This window comes from Centroberyx affinis, unplaced genomic scaffold (genome assembly GCF_046629955.1).
Source record: "Centroberyx affinis isolate AG114_WGS23_722 - 3 ecotype Tasmania unplaced genomic scaffold, CSIRO-AGI_Caff_v1 ptg000138l_1, whole genome shotgun sequence".
Classification (NCBI taxonomy): Eukaryota; Metazoa; Chordata; class Actinopteri; order Beryciformes; family Berycidae; genus Centroberyx; species Centroberyx affinis.
Genome location: NW_027278837.1, coordinates 243,643 through 262,743, shown reverse-complemented (window position 1 = coordinate 262,743; position 19,101 = coordinate 243,643). Strand labels below are relative to the sequence as shown.

At 43.9% G+C, this 19,101-nt stretch overlaps 1 protein-coding gene across 2 annotated transcripts; it reads right to left on the bottom strand.

Annotated features, from left to right (window-relative positions):
- Positions 1-2,468: 2,468 nt before the first annotated feature.
- On the bottom strand, positions 2,469-17,994 carry LOC139653838 (F-box and WD repeat domain-containing 11-A-like). Of its 2 annotated transcripts, XM_071530835.1 has the most exons (14): positions 17,863-17,916; positions 15,435-15,539; positions 13,254-13,322; positions 12,042-12,261; positions 11,676-11,862; positions 11,330-11,420; positions 10,395-10,532; positions 8,882-9,000; positions 5,647-5,896; positions 4,889-5,007; positions 4,363-4,473; positions 4,200-4,278; positions 3,951-4,115; positions 2,469-3,756 (listed from the first exon to the last, which is right to left on the bottom strand). In XM_071530835.1, exons 1-13 carry the CDS (start codon positions 17,899-17,901, stop codon positions 3,954-3,956), a joined length of 1,689 nt encoding a protein of 562 aa, XP_071386936.1. In that variant the 5' UTR covers positions 17,902-17,916; the 3' UTR covers positions 2,469-3,756; positions 3,951-3,953. The 2 variants fall into 2 exon arrangements, with proteins under 2 accessions (XP_071386936.1, XP_071386945.1); XM_071530844.1 differs by lacking the exon at positions 15,435-15,539 and having other exon boundaries at positions 17,863-17,994.
- Positions 17,995-19,101: the final 1,107 nt, after the last annotated feature.

The window sequence follows — 19,101 nt, the reverse complement described above, 5'->3', positions numbered from 1 at the left end:
TTTACATTCTCCTTTTCTGCCAAGGGGGAGAATAGAAAGAGATTCATTGAGTTCACAAAAGTCTACAGTTGGGGTATGCTGGCTGCACAATTATTGGAAAAATACATGCGATGATTGAAAATGCTCCCTGGGCATGCATCATTGGCCAATAGCAGACTCTCCAGTGATGTTGAGAACTCCTTCTCTTTCTTTCTTTCTTTCTTTCTTTCTCCTAGTTATGAGATTCAAAGCAAAGCTATAAGATCCTGCATTTCCCACACCACTTCATCTTACACAACATGGGGGAAAACAGGGAACAGTTCTTCCACCGCTGCTGCACTTCTGCAGCCTTTGAAACTCATTCTCTGATCCAAAAAAAATTCTTGGTTCTTCATAATGCGTGTGAGTGTGGGTTGAGGTAGTAGTTGAAGCAAGCTGTCAAAATCACATCTCAGATATTAAACTGCATAAGAAATGGAGCAAAGATAGACTAGCCTATCACACGGGGCCCCTTTGAAGTTGCCTGCAAAATTGTGGAGGGCCCACTGTGGTCGTGCAATAATCAACAGTCGACTCCACGTGTTAAGTTGCTCCATGAAAAGATGGATGAAGGATAGCACAGAGCGATGGAAGGAACCGTGCACTGCTGAGATAGAGTTTCATAGCTCCTTCTCTCATCTATCCCCCTCTTACCCCCCCCGCCCCCACTCCCCTTCCTTCCCCATCCTAGCGGGAGGTCATTGAAGAGATGTCGCTGCCAAATGACCCAATCATGCCGGCAGACACAAACAGCTGACTCAGGGGGAAAAAAGGGTTGTACCAGAGGATTCCGATTCCAAGGCAGCAGGAATCTGTACTGGAGGGGGGGGGGGGGGGGGGGGGGGGATAAGGAGGAGAGAGTGAGGTGGGAGGGAAAGGGGGTGTGGGGGATGAGATGAGGAGGAGAGTGGGGTGGTGGTGGTGGGGTGGGGGTGGGTTTGTTCAGTTCTGGAACGTCGCTCCAGTTCCACTCGGGAATGATGGAAATATTCTGTGGAGCCAAACCCAGAGTGGAAGGTGTATGGTAATCATGTCGAGGAAGGAATGCCAAATATGTGCGTGAGAACGGAGCGGTGACCTGAGAGCTGCAGGAATTATGGGCCAAAATCCCACAGACCCAGAGGAAGCACACACACCCATATCCAACACATAACACACATCATATACTAATGGTGCTCCACCAAGCACAAATCCATCCCACATAACTTATTCTCAGAATTTGAAACATTCTACTATACTGAACTAAACCCAGAAATGTAGAAAACCAACCCCCTAAACAGGCCAACTCCCCTCCCTCTCCTAGTGTAGAGGATACACACTGTACAATAACAAGACAGACGTATTAGTGGGCTGAACTACACTAGCCAGAGCTTTACTATAAATGTAACATTACTAACTGTAATCCAGAGCTTTTTCAGATACCCCTTTTAGCATTTTAAACATACCTTCCTCCTTCACAGCCATGGTGTAGGAGTGTACTGTGTATTAGATCTACTGTAACAGGTTGTTTAGACTCCAAATTTGGCTACCAAACAGTCAGGGTCTAAGTCTCATAAACACTTTTACACTGTAGGGGATAGCTGAGTTTATACCCCCATCTGGTGGCCATCCATGATACATTAGCAGTGTTTACCACAAAACATAGCGAGCAACCTGCTCCTTGGTAAATGCCTTTATGCAAATCAAAATTGCAATACTTAAAGAAAAATAACTTGGACTTCATAAATAATGGCCAGTTTGCAACTCAAATATAAATATTAACAGCTTTGTTTCAATTTTAACCCCATATTATGACACTGGAGACTGAGGTTAAATATTTATCACCTTTAAAATGACTGTGGGATATTAGGTATGACTGACAGTGTGATGGGACAAACAGGGAGTTTACCAGTGCAAGTCAACTATCCACATTGATAACTGACCCTAACCCTAACCCCACATTTGAAAACAGGCTTGCATCCACTTTTCACCCCTAGAAGATCATTTTACAGATGTATCTACACCTATGTCCATGTATTAAATTCTCAGTTCCGAGCATCACCGTCTTTCTCCAGTTCCTTTTCTGATGTCGCCTTCTTAACCTTTGTGATGTCACACATTCCATCAATACATCACAAATACTAGCTGAAAATAGGTGACTGACTTATCTCTTTCCTCTCACTTAACTCTACAACCAGAAATTATACCATGTAAGTGTCTTATCACCTCCAATAAGGGCTTCAAAATTGCAAATAAAGATCACGATATGAATATTTTTTCATCTGCAAGGCAGGCAGCCACTAATTCCCTGTGTAACACTGTTAGTCTGAGCTATACAGGACCAGAGCAAAAGCCTACTGGGTGTTACATCTACATGTCAGATGGAAACGCAGCATGGCACGTGCAAACCCACCCACACATACACGCACAGACGAGAACAAACAGACAATTAGACAGTCATTCATGTTACAGTTGGCTCAACACTCCACCACTGTCAAGTACTTTATTCACAATAAGGTCATTTTCTTCTTTAAAAAATCATTTTTAATATACAACACAATTTTTGACAAGACAACTCCGTTTACAGCTAAATTTGAGCTCTTGAGTTCCAGCTTCTCTCATAACCAAAGCAAGCACATAGATGATGGGGGAGAGGGGCAGAGAGAGAAAGATGGAGTGAAAGGGACAGATGGACAGGAGTAGAAGTTAGAAGAGAGAATGAGAAAAGACACAGTGAGAGAGAAAGAGGGAAGGAGAAAGAGAACTACGCTTAGTATGATTTTTGTACTAAGAACCAAAATATTCATCAAATAAAATTAGAAAATAATAGTAATAAAAAAAACAGTAAGAAAGTAAGAGTTAAAGAGAAAACAAAAAAAGAGCAGAGGTGTACCGGGATGCTGTATCCAAGGCAACCTCACATGCACGTCTGTCTGTTTGTCGCTTCTGCTCTGTTCCGCCGTTTCACAAGTCCACATACACAAACACACACTCGCGCAAACTTGAGTGTGTGTGCCCCCATATTCCAAGCGAGTGTGCATCCCTGGGGGAGGGGGGGGGGAGGAGCGAGGGGGGGGAAAGGAGAGACAGGGAGGAGTGAGAGGGAGTGAGAGGGAGTGGGGAAGGGCGCAAGTCGCCCCCAACACATTTCTCCCTCTTTCACTCCCTCCATCTCCCATCCTTCCTTCCTTTCTTAGAGCTGAGTAAAGAGTCTCTGTCTCCCGCATCACAGCTCCGGTCATCCTCTGTCCAACTGTGCCACTGTGTGTGTGTATGTGTGTGTAATATATCTATCTTTATCAGTGATTCCATATCTGTGGAAATATGTTTTGGCAGGGGGTTGAAAACTGAAGAGCAGAAGCTGCTTTGATTGGGTGTAAGGGGGACAGGGGGGAGCTTGGTGACTTGTAAGGTCTATGTTAATACTGGCATTAGTGTACTTTACAGAACATAAATTAGTAGTAGAATATGAACGTCTTGGGAGAGTTGCGTGGGTTCTGCAGTAGGGCATCCTCATCTGTGTCTACCTGTGTTTGTGTGTGTGCATGTCAAGGTACTGGCAGGCAATGGGCACGAGCTTAAGAGTCTGTCAGAACGGGCGAGGGAGGTGGAGGTGGAGGTGGTGGTGGTGGGGAGGGGTGGACAGAGAGATGACGAGGAGGAAGGAAAAGAAGAGATGGGCTCCTTTCCACAACGGACGCACCCATCAGCCAATCAGCCCTGGGCTCCTGCAAGAAAGGGTGCGGTGGGTGGCGCCACCTGGGGGAAACAGAAAGGAGTAGTTAATGACATGCTGGTGTGCTTAACTGTGTGTGTGTGTGTGTGCGTGTGCGTGTAAATGTAAGAGTGCGTGTTTGCATTCACAAACTTATTGACTAATTTAATTCATAATACTCTATGTACATTTGCATGAATAGGTCTTATCAACCAACTGTGAACATGTGCGTGTGTACCTGCTATCTAGAGATGTAAGTGTAGGTGCGGGACGGAGACCGCCCCTCTGACTGGCCATTGGTCGAGACGTTCAGAAAGTCCCAGATCAGAATGGTGTCGTCGTGGGAACTGCTGATGATCTGGAACTCATCAAACTGCAGACGGAACACGCGGCCCGAGTGCTCCTGAATACACACAAAACAAAATTAGGAATTCAGCTGGACATACACAAGTTTGTGTCACACGCATGCCAAATTACAGATACTCACCACTAGTGTGCGCAGACATAGGGTGCTGGCAGGGGCTCTTGGGTCCAGGGCTGCCTGCAGGTCCCACACCTTGATCTTCCTGCAGAGAGACATGAGAAGACAGGAGGTCAGAAACAACATGTGTCTCTAAGTACATAAAACAGTGTGTGTGCGAGTGACTCACCCGTCGTAGGCGCCGCTGACAATCCTCTTGTTGTCGAAGCGAATGCAACGCACCAGCTCCTCATGACCCTCCAGCACCCGCAAACACGCACCGCACTCTATGTCCCATAACCTGGAGTGAGAGAGAGAGAGACGCTTCAGCACACACACAAAAGTATACAGTCCCGTCAGTATTTACATGCTAGTCAGTGCATACATGTATTCAAAATAATGGGGTTGCACTTGACAGCGAGGTTATTTTGAAATATTTAATTCAATTGATGATGATGTCCATCATGATGACGATGGACAAAATGTTTTCAGCCCTCTGGCCTTTATCAGTGTCTCAGTGTGATAAAAGATGCACCAAACTGCAGATCTATTTAGTTTAATTGAATCATTTTCACATAAAATGTCTGCATCAAGTGATTTCAACAATGTAAAAACATAAATTGCATACAAAACGCATACATTTTTAATAGACAAGGATAGATCAGATCCTACGAATTACAATCTATTAAGACTTGTTTATGGTCTTGCACACATACCGGATGGTGTTGTCGGACGAGCCACTGACCACCAGGCGATCTCGGTACTGCAGGCAGGCGATGCCCCGCTTGTGCCCATTTAGAGTGCGCACAAACTCACAGGTGCTGGTGCTCCACACCTAAAAAGGGGGTGACAGACAAACACAACCACAGACATGACTCACATATTCAACACAATGGCCTATATTTATTCAGATGCTTACTGCTTACCCAACAAGTTGGAACTTTAAGACTCTGTTGCTGGATGTGAAATTATAGGCTAAGTTTGACATTTCTAGTTTCTTTGAAATGCACATCAAACACATAATTCCCCCCCCCCACCACCACCACCACCACCCTCACCTTTTAGTATAAGGAATCTTTTACACTATGACGTGATCATTTTTGGGCCTATTTCTTTTTTTTACTGTACATATGAGAAGCAGGCTTGTGACCAGAACGTTTCCAGTTCAAATCCTGTAATGGCTGTGGAAATCTGGGCAGAGAGAATGAATGACAAACACTCTGCCCTCTCTCAGCAAGGCCTTTTAACCCCCAACTGCTCCAGTGGAGCTGCTTTGTAGACGACAGCAGAAGACTATTGTGGCGCTGGGAAGCTCCCATATATGAATGTGAAACAGGGTGTTGTTGAAATGGAGCATGTGTGCTCTATCAATCTTTCCACAATAAATCAATTTAAAAATAAAACCTACACTGCAAAAACAATTGTCAGAGCCAAAACATTTCTGATGCAATCTAATGTTCTCTGCTCTTGTTACCTTGATGGTGCGGTCCCCTGAGGCGGACACAATGTACTTGTCGTCAAAGTCCACCACGTTGACGGCGGCGCGGTGCCCCACCAGGACGCGGCGGAGACTGATGTCTGTGGGCGAGGCCATGTCCCAGACAGCGATCGAACGGTCCTTGGAGCAGGTGACCATCAGGCCGTTGGCGAAGCGCAGGTGGAGTACTGCCTCGTTGTGGTGGATCAGAGTGTTCAGCACCTCGCCTGACGTCACCTCCCACACCCTGCAGGGGAGAAGGGGAGGGAATGGAAGGAAGCAGGGGAGGAGGTGGGAGAGACAGGAGAGGTGGCAGGGGAATGAGAAAAGAGGTAGGGAGAGGAGAGACGACAGGGTGGTCGAATGATGAGGGCAGAGGTGATGGAGGGAGGAGAGCGGGAGGAAAAGAGGCAGGAAGGGAAAAAAGGGGATGTGCAATGAGAGGGGAGGGGTACGAGACAAAGGGAGAGGGAAGAAATGACAAGGAGGTGAGAGAAGTGGAAAAAGATAGGAGGAAGGGGTGAGTCGGAAAGGAAAATGAGATGGGGCAGGGGGAAGAGTGTTCAAAAAGAAGGAAAGAGGAAGGTTGAAGACGGAGAGAGTGGAAAAGACAGATATGTAATGGGAGCGAGGGAAAAAGAAAAACAATGGAGACAGGAGAGAGAATGATGTTTATTAGTTTTACAATGGAGAGTAGCTCATAGAGTTCACACATATGCACATAGAACGCACGCACACACGCACGCACGCAGGAGTGGCTGGTAAAAACATTTTATTGAACTCCACCGTTGGGCAGTGAGGATCAAACGAAGAACACACACTGGAAAAGCTGACATTCAACCCTACAAACAAGTGCCTGTCAAGTCGTTGCTAAGGAAGTGAAGTCACATTTTCCTTGGATACCACCCAGCGAGTACGGCCGAAGTGTGAAGTAATAAGAGAATAAACGTTGAGCTTCTGTGTGCAGTAGCCAATGTAAAGTGCCAACACACACACATACCAGGTCTTTTAAATAGCTGCAGTAAAACGTACAGCTACATTACAAAAGCATTAACCGTATCCCACTATCTCTTGCCGTGACAGGAAATGTCACGGCAGTAACTATGGGATAATAAACTTAAATATTCTTATCTTGCGTCTGATAAAAAGTACGAAAAACACACAAATTGTAGACTGTGAGGGGCTGCTGCACAAATAGGTTAGGTGGGCACTGAAACACTGCAAAACAGTGTGCGTCAGTAAGTAATGTAAATCCAATTTATTAAAGAAAAAAATCTCACTGTGTATACACATTTGGTTTTGACTGGGTGCAGGACAATTCATATTTACTTATAGTATAAATGATGCCATCTCCAAGTACCATATTTTGAGTATTGTAACCTCCCTACAGTAGGTATAGAGTAGCTTGGTACAGTGTGGTTAGGAACGCACAAATTGAAATGATTTACTTGCATGCATTAATCAAATTATCCATGTTCTTTAGGCCTACATTTGTTTTTAACAAATCAACTGCATTTTGCTGTTTTGGTAACAGATACATGTATTTGAATGAAAGGCAAAGAGTAGAGCAGGTTTTGAAGCTATGAAAGTAGGCCAAACAATATTCACCTATGAATGGTTATTTGAAAATTGAAATCGAATTCCATCAGCAGCCTTGCCTCGTGTGATGCTTCTTTGAGAGTTCAGCATGCCTTCCTCCCGCAGAACACAACAGCCATTGTTTCATTCGGTGACAAGCGATCTCCCATTCACGCATATGTGGGTCTGTACATTTTGCTGTGTGGAGGAAGGGCCATTCTATTCTTCAACTACACCCATTTCACAATGACTGGACTTTTTCGGATGACTGATTGTATTGGAAAAGATTTTGCCCATTATAACAGGCTTCTGAAAGCACGTCTGCATCTGTCAATAGGCGGCCCTTGAGAGATGAGTTAAAAGGTATGGCTTCACGATTGATCAAAAAAGTATTGGTTTCCAAATCACAAGAGGCTGCATTTATTAGAAGGAAATGTATTTGAGAATTTCAGGCTGCGTTTCCCCTGAGCAATGATTCCTTGGCCTATATTTCAGCTTAGCAGCATTAGCATCTGATCCACCAGTTTAAAAGTGCTAAAAATTAATGTCAAACAAGGCACATCCAAATAATTGCCAAAATAAAGACACAACTTCCACATAATAGCCTAACTCGTGTCTAATTTGCCTTTTGTCTGATTGTCAGGGGGGAACTGATTCAAACTGAGTAGTAGGATGTGGAGCCAGATTGTTCTCCGTTTGGCCGTGGCTTCACTTTGGCTGTGTTTGCCAGATGGAGTGAAGTAGGATAATATATCAGGGTGAAAAAGGAGACGAGTTTAGCTTCTTTACATGACTGTCAGTCTAATTTCTCAGAGGAATACTGCTTTTGGCTACTACTATTTGTATTTACATGCCAGTCGCAATGTTTGCGAAAAGCCACAGCTTCTTGTTGAGTGAAAATGCTCTTACTGAAGTATGATTTGCCGGCTTATTTTCCCCTTGAGTGTAATCTTGCATATCAGACCAAGCCCTGATCCCCACTGCGAAGTCTCCCTTCAGTAATAGAAGCCTTATATTGCAAGGATTTATTTATGCTATATTGCCTCTTGCTTTTTGTTTTTAAAAAAAACATTATTCTTATGGCATTCATGCTTCATTAGATAGCATACAATAGAGAAACCGGAGGGATAGCAGAGAGGGACAGACATGCAACAAATGTCATAAGGTGGATTCAATGTCACATGTACTTTTTGGATAATGTACTATAAGGCAAACAGTGGCTGCGCTACTGAGAGTAATAAAGCAGACTGTTATACAACTGCACTTGTACAGAAGGGCCAGTGTTGGATTTCTAGCATAGTAGTCCATGTCTGAGGCTTACTGATTCATATTAAGAGTGAAATAAAGCTTTTGAGTGACTTTTTTATACATTCATTTTATAGAGGCATCGCACCAGAACCTGTTTTGATCATCTGCTTTTTGACTCAGTACGTTGTTAAGATTTCCTCTAAGGTTTTACACTGACCGTTTGAACTCAGCATGTGTTAGTAAATACAAATGAATGACCGTGACAGCTTGATGCCATCTGGGCAAGCATAGTAGTGTAGTAGCATGTCAAACCATCCAGACACCCAGTATAAATAACTTTGCATACCAACTTGCGTTCCAACCTTACAGTGTGTGCTGTCTTTACCAAAACTGATGTGTGTCGTACCTGACAGTCGAGTCAGAGGAGCCGGTGACGATGACCCTCTCATCATACTGCAAACACAACACTGAGCCTGTGTGACCAGTCAGTATCTTCAGACACTCCAGAGATTGCTTATCCCAGATCTGTGTGGAGGAGGGAAGACAAGAAAGACAAGGAGGAAGAGAAAAAGGAATAGGAGGACAAGCGAGACAAAGGGAGAGGGGGATATTGACAGAGTAAGAGAGAAAGAAAGAAAGAAAGAAAGAAAGATAATGGTAAGACAGTGGCTCTGAAAAGGTAGCAGATTTGGGTCATGCAAAGAATGGCCTGATCTCACAGCATTGTTCATGCCCCATTTCCCCACTGCTGCTGCTGTGCTGAGCTGGGTGTGTGTGTGTGTGTTTATGCGTCCGCATGAGCCTAGCCATTCTTGCTCTTCCCTGGGTGTGTGTAGCCTCCTCCAGAACAAGACAAATCCCCTCTTCTCCTCCATTCCCAAGCCAGACAGATGAGTGGAACACACAGTGAGTCTGGAGATGAGCCTTTTTATCCTATAATTCACTTGTGTTCTGTCTGACTGTCTGCTGGTTTACCCCAGCGCCACAGACAATAAGATGATAAGCCACACTGGGCCAGAAAAAGAGATTCAATTCAGAATTCAGAAGTACACAAACACAGGTAAGGGGAAAAGAACACACACGCATAGGTTTCTCATGACCACACACACTTTCACCTCTCTATTGCTGGTGCTTAAACGCACAAAGTGAGATCAATGTTAAGAATTTTCTCCACTTGCCTAGTCGGGCCAGGAGGTCAGAGTTCTATTTGCCTCTAGTATGTTTTCACTGGCCCAGCAGGAAAAACACAAAAAACTTGTTAATCCTAAAAACCTATTTTTAACAACTAAGTATATATTGACCCTTGAACCTCATAACTAACTGCTAAAAGCTTTTTAGTAAATGTAACCAGCAGTTAACATGGAAAAAAAAAAAAAAAAACAGAGGAGAAATTCAATATGCCAGTAAGTCTCTCATTTTCATCTATCTAGCCAATAAATGAATGGGTCCTGATGAGGGGTTCTCACCCTGCCGCTTTGCCATCATACAGACTAGGTGCTGCCAGCTGTTGTTCTGGGCACTGAGTTTGTGTTTACAGTAATCATCAGTGCCTTGAATGAGCCCTATTCACCTCACTTGGAAATTACAGACAAGGGCATTTTCCAGCTTTGTAATTCCAACTACCTGCTGCTATGTCCACTACCCACAATTCTAGGGTGCCGTTGAATCCGATTGGTTAGAAAAAGCACAACGGTGAGGCAAGGGGGCCAGCACCAGAGCAAAGACGCAAAGATAACAGGCTTATCTCCAAGTGAAAAATAGCATGCCCATAAACGTTGTTCCCCAAAAGCAGTGGCCCAATTGGGCCAGTTACTGATCAATCAACTTGCCCACGCCAACGTCTTACTGACTGCAGGCAATCCTTAATGTCAAACCCTACACACACACACACACACACACACACACACACATACACGTACCTTAATGGAATTGTCCCTAAGGCCACTGATGATCTTGTCATCGTCGTACTGGAGACAGTAGACCCCTTTACTATTCTCTGAGCGACACTGAATCCTCTGCAGGTTGTGTCTGCCACATCGCCAGTTAGCCTCAATAGTCTGGAGAGGAGGGAGGGACGGAGAGGGAGAAAAATACAGAGAGAAAGGAGGCATCCAAGGGCCAGGAGAGGAAGAGAACAGAGATAAACAGACAGAAGAATTTATGCATGTTATTAGAGAGGACAAAAACAGATGCAAGACCTAATGAGTTGGAAAATGGTCATGAGAGTGTTGAGACTAGAATAGCACTGTTCTACACTACGACTATTAACTCCACTTTATTAATAGCTTGTAATCAAGATGTGTTTAAAGCAGCAAGGCAACATGTGCAGGACACTCTCACTAACAGTGAGAAACAGTGGAAAAAAAGCCATAGCAACAGTGAGAACAACTCACTGCTATACTATGGCTATACTCAGTGAGCTTACCCAATGGGATATCTGGTCAAGTTAGATTTTTTTCTTTTCAATAAATAAGCCAAGTGTGGGCCAATGGTGTGGGTGTATTTTCTAAGACTAGAAAAGAAAAACTACTCTCTCCATTTCAAACAGAAGCCCCAATGATTTGCTTTGTGGTTTAATTTGGGGATATTTGTCCAGTTTTAGGATGCAGTTTGCTGTAAGATACTTATAATACCTTCCCACTAGACTGCTAATTGGCATTTTAAAGAAAAGGAAATAATGAACTCTTCCAATAGAAAGAAGCTTACAGAGGCTGGAGAGTAGAGCACTGCTTGTAGACATCATATTTCACTGAGTGTGATGTTAATTGAAAAACGCACACATAGTACTTTAAAAGTGCATGAAAATGAAATGTGTTATGTTGTTATTAAAATATGTTTGGCAGTTGTCTCTTACCTCTATGTCTTGGATGATCTTGGGGTAAAGGGAGTGATAGTAGGAGTTGGGCGGGACTTCTGTAGTGCGGTTCTTGAACAGGTACTTCTCCCTTGGGGAAGAAAAACAGAAAGAATGACACCTGTGCAGCCCCTGTTGGAAGCCAACCTAATACAAGCTTCCTTCTCCACTTCCTCACACTTTCCTTTATCCCAAATTAAATGGCAGAAACTGAAAAACTAACAAGCATGCTTGAAAAGATGATTTACCCTGTCCTTAGAAAAAGGAACTCGGTTCATTACCCCCTGCCCCATCATTTCTTTATGTAAAACAGCAGTAGATAAGCCAACCCCCTCAGTGTCCTCACCACTGGTGTCTCTCGGACAAGCCCTTCCAGAGTGGGTCGGTGCGGACCATGCGTTCGATGAGCTTCTTCCACAGCATCCCCTCGGAGATTACCCTCTGCCACTCCTTACACACCAGCTCTGCTGAGCACAGCGAGCGTGCATCCAGGAAGGACAGGATGTTCTCCGCTATGTGGTCCAAGCCCTGGGCTGGGGGTGGGAGGAGAAGGGGGTGAGTAAGTATCCCTGCTGCAGAATCAATGGAAATTAGTCTGGTCTGTTTGTGTGTAGAGCCTTACTGTGTACAGTCACACTGCAGTTAGGAGCATGGATTTGATGTTAGAGTTGCTGCTACCAAAGTGTGGATTTGCATCTGTCTGTATTTGTACCTGGCAGCGCAGTGATGAAATCCCTCTGAAGCATGGGTTTGAGGTAGGAGTTGATGTGGCCGTGCTGGTAGTGGCACATGCGGGAGATTAGGTGCTCCACAAACTCCACCTGGTCGGCCTCCGACCACTGGTCAAACAGGGCAATGCAGTGCTCCTTCTCCTTCTCATAGTTGCCCTCCGATGGACGCTTGCGGGACCCTGTCACTGGACCGTTACTAAGCTGAAAAGAGCAAGTGTGTTATTATCTGGATGTTACAAAGAACACATTTCAACTGCGATATAAAACTCTTATGCAGAATCTTAATTCAATAAATAAAAAGGGAAAAAGTTGTTCTATGGCGATCTGATGGGTCAATGCATAGTCACTGCCACAGATAACATGGTGTCAAGCTTCTATCCAGAATTACTACATGCTGAAACACACAATCTAAATCCAAATGCAGTGACTATTTCCTAAATGTAAGCCTTGCACTGAAATTACAAGGCATAAAAAATCTGTTATTCTTCCATTACTGAAATAAGACCATTAGATTAAAATGGCAGGTGAAACTCATCAGTGACACTTTCTGCAGTTTTTGCATTGGGCCTTATGACAGTATAGGAACAGGATGAAGAGGCGGCTCTTCCTCCAGGCTTAATGTTGCGGAATGGAGTAACTTAAAAACATTTTCACAGAGGAGGTTAGCATGGCATTCTTGTCAAATGTGGTGATTTTTCCCACAGTTTAAAGCTGTTTATATGTTTTTATTGCACTAGAGGACTACAGGGGAGAAAAATCAGTGGAATATGGTTCCAAAATGTATCCTGATGTCAACAACAGTCAATATCAGTCTAAGGCATTTACTTCTATTGAGGCAAGAGTGACATAGGACATGTTTCAAAAACACTTATGTCCATAAATGAATGAGTACCATATTCTATGCTATGAATTCAAACAAATAAAGTCATTCCATCCATATTGAAATGCTGTTAAGATATTACTCCATTCTTCTGAAATTTTCAAGGATTTTCAAGTCCTGTGACAGCGATGTAATAAGCTTACCTAAGAATGACATCCATATGACCAAGCTAATTCTAAGGTTTATTCAGGCTGGAGCATTTACATGCAAGGAAACAAGTCATATATTGTGCTTACTTATTATGCATATAGGTTCCCCAAGTCATGGTCACGGATCATTTAGTCCACCCAGAAATAAACGTATGCACACACACCTTGAGAACTGTGTTCTTCTTTGGCGACAGGTCGTCTACGAGGTTCTGTGACTCCATCCCTGACGTGTTCTGTGGAAAAAGGACAAAACAAAGGGTATGGGTAGGTTAGTGTTGTGTTCTCTTGGTGTCTGTGTGAAAGGCACTGAGAGAGCCAGGGTAGCAGTGTGGATAGCGCTGGACACAGAGTGCCACAAACACAGCCAAGGAAGGGTAGCCAACATGACTTCTGAGGCGTGCACGCATAGACACACACGTGCATACACACACATATGCAGCTAAACTGAGCACTGCAACAAAAGGAATCTATCTGGTTGCTTGTCTGTGATGTGGGCTAAGTAGTCTGGACAGGAAATTAAACTGCAGCATCTTGGGTATGTCACTGGCAGCAGCTCAGACATAACTGTAATGAAACTAGAATCAGATAGTGGCCTTCCAGCACATACAGAGGATAGGAGGCAGAAACATGTTGAACGTAACTGGATCCCAGACTTAACATGATTTGAGTCCTGCAACAAGTGCATTGCAAACAAGCTAGACTGACTTGAATCATTATCCTCACAACAGAAATAGGGTTATAGCAGCACAAACAACTTAGAGCGAGATAGGCTGACCACTTAGGAGCATACTGAAGACTTCATCAATATTTCACATCATGCCAATTACACTTACACTGCCAAATATCTTTGAAACATTGGTTAAAAGTTGGTTCCTTCCTTAGCATGCATACATCTTTGGAACTCATGAACAATCAAGCAGCAATATCAGGTACCCATGGTAGATATACAGATGTCACCAACAAGTTTTCATTGGGAAAATCTAGTCTTACAATCATAGTTTTAGCATACATACAACAGCAACGTGGAGACTCTTTGTCGGTGTATACTGGTTGTAGTTGGCGATTAAGGATACCCAGGATTACTGATTTGAAGAGGCCAGCTCCTCATGAACCAACATGAAAGATTGCATGCCCTTAGGTCAATAGGTTTCATCATAGAATATCCCTCATTTCTGAAAATTCTCTTAAGCCGGGACTACAAATACTCAAGAAATGAACAGTAACAGCCCAACCTTTTCTGTGAGGTACACCAAAACATGACTAATGCATGATTACCGTTTTCTTTGAAACTACTGTCACTCTTAGGGTTTGATTGTTAGCCTTTATTCTAACAGCGTGTTCACTGTTTCCATATGTGTGCACAACCTCCAATTTGGGGAGATTGGACACACACAGCCTTTACCTGGAAGAGGGTCAATGCTATCACATATCTGTGAGTGTGTGTAGGTGATGAGTGAGCCAAGGTCAGAGTCTTTGAAAATGGCTGTGTAGGCGAAACGGCTAGAATAGAGGCCTGTCTGTCTATATACTGTAATCGCCCATCTGAGTGCTTCCCCAGAGGCTAAAGAGTTGCCATTGGTGGTTTCTACCTGGAGACATTGAGCAGAACCAATGGCAACCACAGCAGTGGATGTCACCAACACAGCCACACAGACAAACAGACAAAGGGTCAGTTACCAAGACCAGAGCAGACAGGACAAGCAGGCAGGATGGGCTTGCTGATGTTGATGATCATGCAGAGCAGAAAGACAGAAGGACAGATAAACAGAGAGACTGGGTTAGGCCAGGCAGGCAGGCAAGCAAGCATGAAGACTCTCAGAAGAAGACCCCCCACCTCAGCCCTCACACCTCCAGGTAGAAGGGGGAAAAAAACGTTGCTCCTCAACTCGGGGTTATTCTCTGGTACCCCTGCACCCTATTCTCCTCACTCTAACCCACTGGGGAATCATTCTATACTCATCCAATAAGAATCTGCAGCTAACATTACAAGAAACAATCACACTGTGCAGTGGATGTTTCAGCTTTGTGACGCCCAATTTGGATACAAAAAAGTTAATTTGACAAAGCACTGGACAAAGCTAAATTATGGTCTAAAGCTAAAATTCTGTTCCAAGTCACACCAGAGAACCAGAGAAGAACCTGAGAGCAGTGTGCTTCCAATAGGGAGGAAAGGACAACAGAAGGTGAGAGGAGGTAGGAGGGTGAGGGGGGTGACTGGGTGCTGTCCGCACCACGGTGGTATGAGGAGTCGTGAGGGAGGAGTGGGCGATGAAAAGTGTAGGGTGAGGGGATGGGGAGGGAGGGAGGGGGAAGGGGCAGCAGAATTAAGAGGAGAGAGGCAGAACCTGGTTGTGAGCCCGGGTGGAGGGGATGCTCTGCAGGCACCTGAGTGCACACAAACTCTCAGCCACCGAGGAGCAGCCCAGCCAGAGAGAGCGAGGCACAGAGCACTGTGTGAAAGAGAGAGAGGAAGGGAGGGAGGGAGGAGGAGAACGAAGTGGAGAGGGTGAGGGAGTAAGAGAAAGGGAAGAGCGAGAGACCAGAGATGAGAAGTAAAGGAAAGAGGGGGGAATTGATGAGGGAAGTGGGGAGGAGGAAACCGAAGGAGATGGGTGGACGAATGGATGGAAGTGGCGGGAAGAGAAGTTAGAGGAACAAGACCCGTGGAGTGTGGAAAAAAGATGATCAGAAGAATCCAAAAATAAAAAATAAAAAAATATAAAATGAGGATTGGAAATTGAAGTTGAGAGGAGGTGGGTGTGTAACCATCAAAGGTGAGGAGAGAAGAGGGGGAGGAGGTGGGGGAATAGTGAGGGGAAAAACCAGTATTAGAGCTACACACACATTGGCACAGTGAGCGCAGGAACACACACTCCTTCACACACAAGATACAGACTGATACACAAACATACACACAGAAGCATTATTAGACATGAAGTGGGTGGGGATAGGTAGAGGAGAGGGAGGGGCAATGGGAATATTTGTCAATTAATGTCACTTTGTTTGACAGATACCCCACCCACTGTTCTGCCATCCCCACTCTTATGAGTGGTTAGTGAATAACACTGGGACAAATAAACACACACACAGACACAGTCCAGATGATTTTTTTTAAATTATGTAGACCTGTACAATCTTGCCTCTGCACGTTTGTAAAGTATAATATTTGCTTGCTTAAAATCAATGTAATCTTGCATTACCATAGGGAATCTATGTAAGGTGTAGAATGCATGTGTCAATGGGGCCATATACTTTGTGTAGCCTATTTGTCAACTAAAAGAATAAAATGTAGTATGGGCTTAATAAAGTGTGCAGTAATTAGGCTAACAGAAGTAATTCTGGATCTAATGACAACACTGATATTTGGGGGACATAATTTCTGATAGCCACTGTATTGCTTGCCATGCAGATATTTTTATTGTCGTATTAAGTACCTTACAATATAAAACTTAAATAGCGTAGCAAAACTTGATGACAATAGGCTCTAATGGATGGCTGCATTCGTAATTTGTCTCCATATGATTCACAACCTGTAAACATCCATAGTACCTGGGAATAGGACCATATGCAAAAATAGGCAAGCAGTCCCCACAAACTTCGGTGTCCTGCTATATCTGTCTGGCCCAAAATCGTCATCTGTATGGTCTACGACTTTACTTCCTAGGCCTAACTTACTGAAATTAGATAATGAAATATATGGAAAGCAGTATTTTGATGTATTTGTTGATCTTCGTCAGAGGGCTGAATGGCCGTCTAATTTGGCTGGATGTATGAATTCCTACCAAACGAGCAGCGAATTGTGTGGCTATGTGCAAATGTGAGCCATGTACCAAGCAACGACTCCATATAATCAGTTTGACCCCTATAATGTTAGCTATTAGCAAGCTAGCGTTAGCCTAGTTGGCTACCTAGCTGATCGAGATAGTATTCTCGTTAGATTGTTTGTAGATAGCTAACTTTGACCGACTAACCAGGGGAAAACGAAATATAAAGTGCCAGTCAAGGTTTTTGTGTCGCAAAAGAGCTGCTAGCTTACTACCCAGTGAGCTGTTTTGTTTTTGATAATGGTTGTCAAATATAACCAGCTTTTTTTTAGCATGCTAGCTGTTGAGCTAATTGCTACCTCGCTAATCGTGATAACGCTATGTGAATGAAATAGCAACACACTTCCTTCTACGCAGTTTAAAAATATAAACACACAACCAGCACATACGATTTTAGCTACACTCATTTTCGAGATGAAGACTACTGGACTGCTCCACACATCAATTACCATGTAACGTTAGCTTAACATAAAGTGGATAAAATAACATAACGTTACCCGTAAATTTACGTGGTTCATCGCCAACTAGCCAGTGTTAGCTAGCTGGCTAAGTAACAGACAGGGCCCAGTTAAAGTGGCGCAGCGTCACCGCAGTGAACGCTACCCCGAGAATCCTCGGCTTTCTTCGGCCGACGACTTTTCAATAACCTTTTGATTGCCCAGCTAATTACCCGTTTTATCCAAAAGTACAATGTTTTACATGTAAAACTGTTTCATGTTTAGGTGTCGTTAATCAATTCGACCAGTATACGAAGCATTCTTAGCAAAATGTATCGATAATTTCAGGCCCTCCCTCTTATTTCTGGTCCCCCCTCCTTTCTCCTCCACCTCTCCCGACAAGCCGCTTCAGCCCATTCCTGCCGTCGAATCGAGCCTCGGCGCCCCACTTAATATAATATTGATAATGAACACATTGGGTGTTCGGGATGCCATATCCAAACGAATCTTACCATCAATTCCAACGTTTTGTCCTCCATCTCCGGCTCCATGTTGATGATCCCCCCCGAAACTCGCTCTGAAAATGGAAACCCAACCCTGCGTCGGCGGCCCGCAAATGCAGAGACGTCATTCACTTCGCTCAGCCACACAGCTTTGGCAGGGCAGTGTCAAAGGGGTGGGTGGGGGATGGGAACGCCCATGCAATGAAAAACGCACTGATTGGATGGATTTTGTCAAAGGGGGAGTGGTCTCATAGCTTTGCCTTTTATTGATTGGCTTACCGTGCTACCAAGGCTTCCCCGGTGACTCCCCCAAACAAAAGGGCAAATGGATGAAGATGCTGTTGCTATCCTGAAGAGGAATACACTAAGGCAAAATCAATCATCCGCATAGCTTTGCTATGAGATGCTGCAGGATGTTGGGTATTTTAATGTGGCATGATATTAAATGGAACAGTAATTTCAATGCAATTCCATAAAAAAATAAAATAAAGTTAACGCTTCAGTGTTCTTATTAAGGCAGCACAGGCAGGACCTCCAGCCAAATCTTTTTTTGAGAAGGCTATGGTTCTGTCCATTTTCAGCCAATTGCGTTTGTTAGACAAACCCACACAGGACCTTACGTGGCTGAAATGAATCAAAGTGAATAAGGGTGATAATGAAATCAGACACTGTACTCCTATGCCAGCAGATCTTATGATTCTCATCGTTTGCCTTAGCTCACATTTGTTGCCCCATTCTCATGAAACATAAAGGGAATAATGCATTTGCTTGAATTACTCATCTCTCTGAATTGTAAATATATTTTATATTCACTGGTCATGTCTAAATGACCAGTAAAAATGCAGTTTTTTGTTTCCTTCCTTGAAGCACTCTGTGCCTAACGTGAACATTTTATTCCCATAGCTTGTGTAGGTGGAATGGACGCAAGCGTTTCAAGTATTTAGACAGGGCCATTATTGAATAGTTCCTTGAGTCCCTCCATCTTCTTGTGTCTCTGCAAAACATACTCAATGAGACCCTTGACCTTACCTTTTACAGCATTTCCTACAGGAGGCAGGTAATTGCAAAACCTCACCTCCCAGACGACTGACTGACTGTAACCTTATGTCAAGTTTGAATAAGTATCTATTGTGGAGCAATGCCGAATTCAGATAGAGTATGGGTTTGTCATTGCATTGAGCTGCCATAGATGCATTTCAAAGTGCAACCATATTTGTCAAAGGCAGTGCCTGGACATTAGGATTCAGA

Bases quoted from the DNA above. Each gene is read 5' to 3' on its own strand.
- LOC139653838 (XM_071530835.1), bottom strand. From the start codon at position 17,901: ATGGAGCCGGAGATGGAGGACAAAACGTTGGAATTGATG. The intron at 15,540-17,862 runs GTAAGATTCGTT...TCTTTCACACAG, and splicing joins ACAAAACGTTGGAATTGATG to TGCTCTGTGCCTCGCTCTCT. The intron at 10,533-11,329 runs GTAAGAGACAAC...CCTCCTCTCCAG, and splicing joins AGATCATCCAAGACATAGAG to ACTATTGAGGCTAACTGGCG.